Source organism: Penaeus vannamei, chromosome 4 (assembly GCF_042767895.1).
Source record: "Penaeus vannamei isolate JL-2024 chromosome 4, ASM4276789v1, whole genome shotgun sequence".
In the NCBI taxonomy this organism is placed as follows: Eukaryota; Metazoa; Arthropoda; class Malacostraca; order Decapoda; family Penaeidae; genus Penaeus; species Penaeus vannamei.
Window position 1 is genome coordinate 35716201 of NC_091552.1, and position 2500 is coordinate 35718700.

The window sequence follows — 2500 nt, forward strand, 5'->3', positions numbered from 1 at the left end:
CGCCCGTTCCCAAGCCTTACCTTCGCCAGACTGGAGGAATCCTTATACAAAGACTCCAACCGCGACAGAGTCCTCATGCGTCCTTCCGCCTCCTTGCGCAGCCGTAGGACCTCCTCCTTCCCCTCCTCCAGCTGCTTCGTTATCGACTCTCGTTCATCCTGCGACGTACGGGGAGAAGTTTTCGTCAATGCGTAGTAGTTAAAAAGGTGTGTCGCGCATACACACATTTCTGTATACGAGTATATGTCTGTATCTATATCTATCTATATGTATACAAACATAAAGCGAAAGAGAGAGAGAGAGAGAGTAATGAATAGATAGATAGCGATACAAATATAATTAATAACACACACACACACACACACACACACACACACACACACACACACACACACACACACACACACACACATATATATATATATATATATATATATATATATATATATATATATATATCATCATCATCATCATCATCCCGAAACAATCCACTGCAAGACGTAGGCCTCTCCAATTTTTTTCCAACTTTTTCTGTCTTGAGTTTTTTGTTCCCAGTCTTGGTCCCCAAATTCCCTGATTTTGTTACGCCATTGGTCATTTATGTTATCTATAGCCTCATCTGTCGTCCTGTCTTCGACATAGATGCCATTGTCACTTCTTTTTGATGCTCCCAAGTATATCGCCCACTTTTGTCTGTTCCCTGATCCACGTCGCCCTCATCCGATCTCTTAGGCTAATTCCCAGCATCGACCTTTCCATCCCTCTTTAGGCACTCATTAGTTTCCTCTCCAGTAATTTGGTCGTAGTCCATGTTTCTGATCCATAGCTCATAACTGGGGACACACTGATTAAAGACCTTTTTAAGCATACTAGCAAGGAACCTCTTAGTATGCTACTGTGTCTGCCGAAGGCGCTCCAGCCTTGACTGATGCGTCGCTTTATTTCCTCTTCGTCAGACATGTTTGTCTGTACGAGTTGCTCTAGATATATGCACTTGTCCACTACCTCTAGCGCTTCGCCTTGTACATATATCTGTTCGAATTGAACTCTGCTGTTGAACATGGCCGTAGTCTTGTTGTTCATCCTAAGTCCGACTTTCAGACTTTCTCTATTCAGATTGTTTTTTTTTTATTGCTGCATTTCATTTGCTGATTCACTAAAGAGAACAATATCGTCTGCAAATCTTAGATTGTTAAGGTATTCGTCTCGTATTTTGATACCCTTTCCGTTCCATTCTAGCTTCTTGAATATTTCCTGAAGGCAAGCTGTTAACAGTTTTGGTGAGATGGTGTCGCCCTGTCTAACGCCTTTTTTAATTGGTATTTTGTCGGTTTCCGTGTGGAGCTTGATGGCTGTTGTCCCATCTTCGTATATATCTTCCAATATTTTACATTATACCTCCTCTTCTCCCTGTCTTTGTATAGCTTTTAATACTGCTGGTATTTGTACAGAGGCAAATGCCTTTTCGTAATCGATGAATGTCATCCACAGGGGTTTTCTATATTCGTTTATTTTTCCTTATTTGGGTGAGCGTGTGGACGTGGTCTGTTGTTGAGAATCCACTGCGGAAACGTGCCTGTTCTTTAGAACCTTTCTATCCCCTTTTTTATGCATCAAAATAATTGTTGCCTTTTTCCAGGCTTTCGAAGTCTTTTTCTGTTGAGAAGGCATTTGTTAAAAAGATTGGCTAGTTTCACTGTTGCAATTTCTATTATATGGTCTATACGAATTCCGTCTTCACCTGGTGTTTTCCCTCTCTTCATGCCTTTAAGTGCTCTTTTTGTTTCTTTTGTTGTGATGTTAGGTGCATCTCTAGTTACCGCGTTTGCTTCCATCCGTATATGCCTGTTCATTTTAGTATAGATCCCTGTAAAAGTCTTCCACTACTCTTATGATTTAATTCTTGTTATGTCACTTCTCCGTCTGGTTTCTTTATTGCATGCATTTTTCTCCCTATTCCGTCTCCTTTCAGCTGATTTCATGCTTGTACCTGAAATCACTGTTTCATTTATTATTTGAGTATTGAATTTCCGTACATCTTCCCTCTTCTTTCTATTTATAGTCTTTGTCAGTTCAGCTAATTCTATTTTGTCCCTGTTTGACGATACTTTCATGGCTCTACGTTTTTGCATAAGCTGTTTAGTTTCTACCGAGAGCTTGCTGGAGCTTCGCTTGTCGTTCTTACCGCCTACTTCGAGTGCAGCTTCCTTAATTATTGAACTGTTTGTTAATTTGGTCAATGTTGAGATCTTCGTCGCCGAGAAGTGAATATCTGTTTTGGATATTAAGGCTAAATATTGTCGCTCAGGTCTTCAAGTTAGCTAAATTTGGCAGCGAATTTCGTATGAGCTTGTTCCTCCCACTTCTGAGGATTAATTCAATTTCACCTCTGACCATTCCATAATCGCTGCCAACATTTACTTTATTAATAACGTCCACATCTTAAAATTTATCTCGCCTATTCGAAATTATGAAGTGAATTTCGTTTTTGACGTCAGAT

At 40.1% G+C, this 2500-nt stretch overlaps 1 protein-coding gene across 2 annotated transcripts in view; it reads right to left on the reverse strand.

The window, feature by feature from the left end:
- The window catches only part of LOC113805825 (cilia- and flagella-associated protein 58), a 28931-nt gene that overhangs the window by 17816 nt on the left and 8615 nt on the right, over positions 1 to 2500 (reverse strand). For both annotated transcript variants that reach the window (XM_070120943.1, XM_070120942.1), the window contains exon 6: positions 21 to 158. In XM_070120943.1, the coding sequence (XP_069977044.1) occupies positions 21 to 158 (138 nt within the window). The remainder of the gene's footprint in view (positions 1 to 20; positions 159 to 2500) is intronic.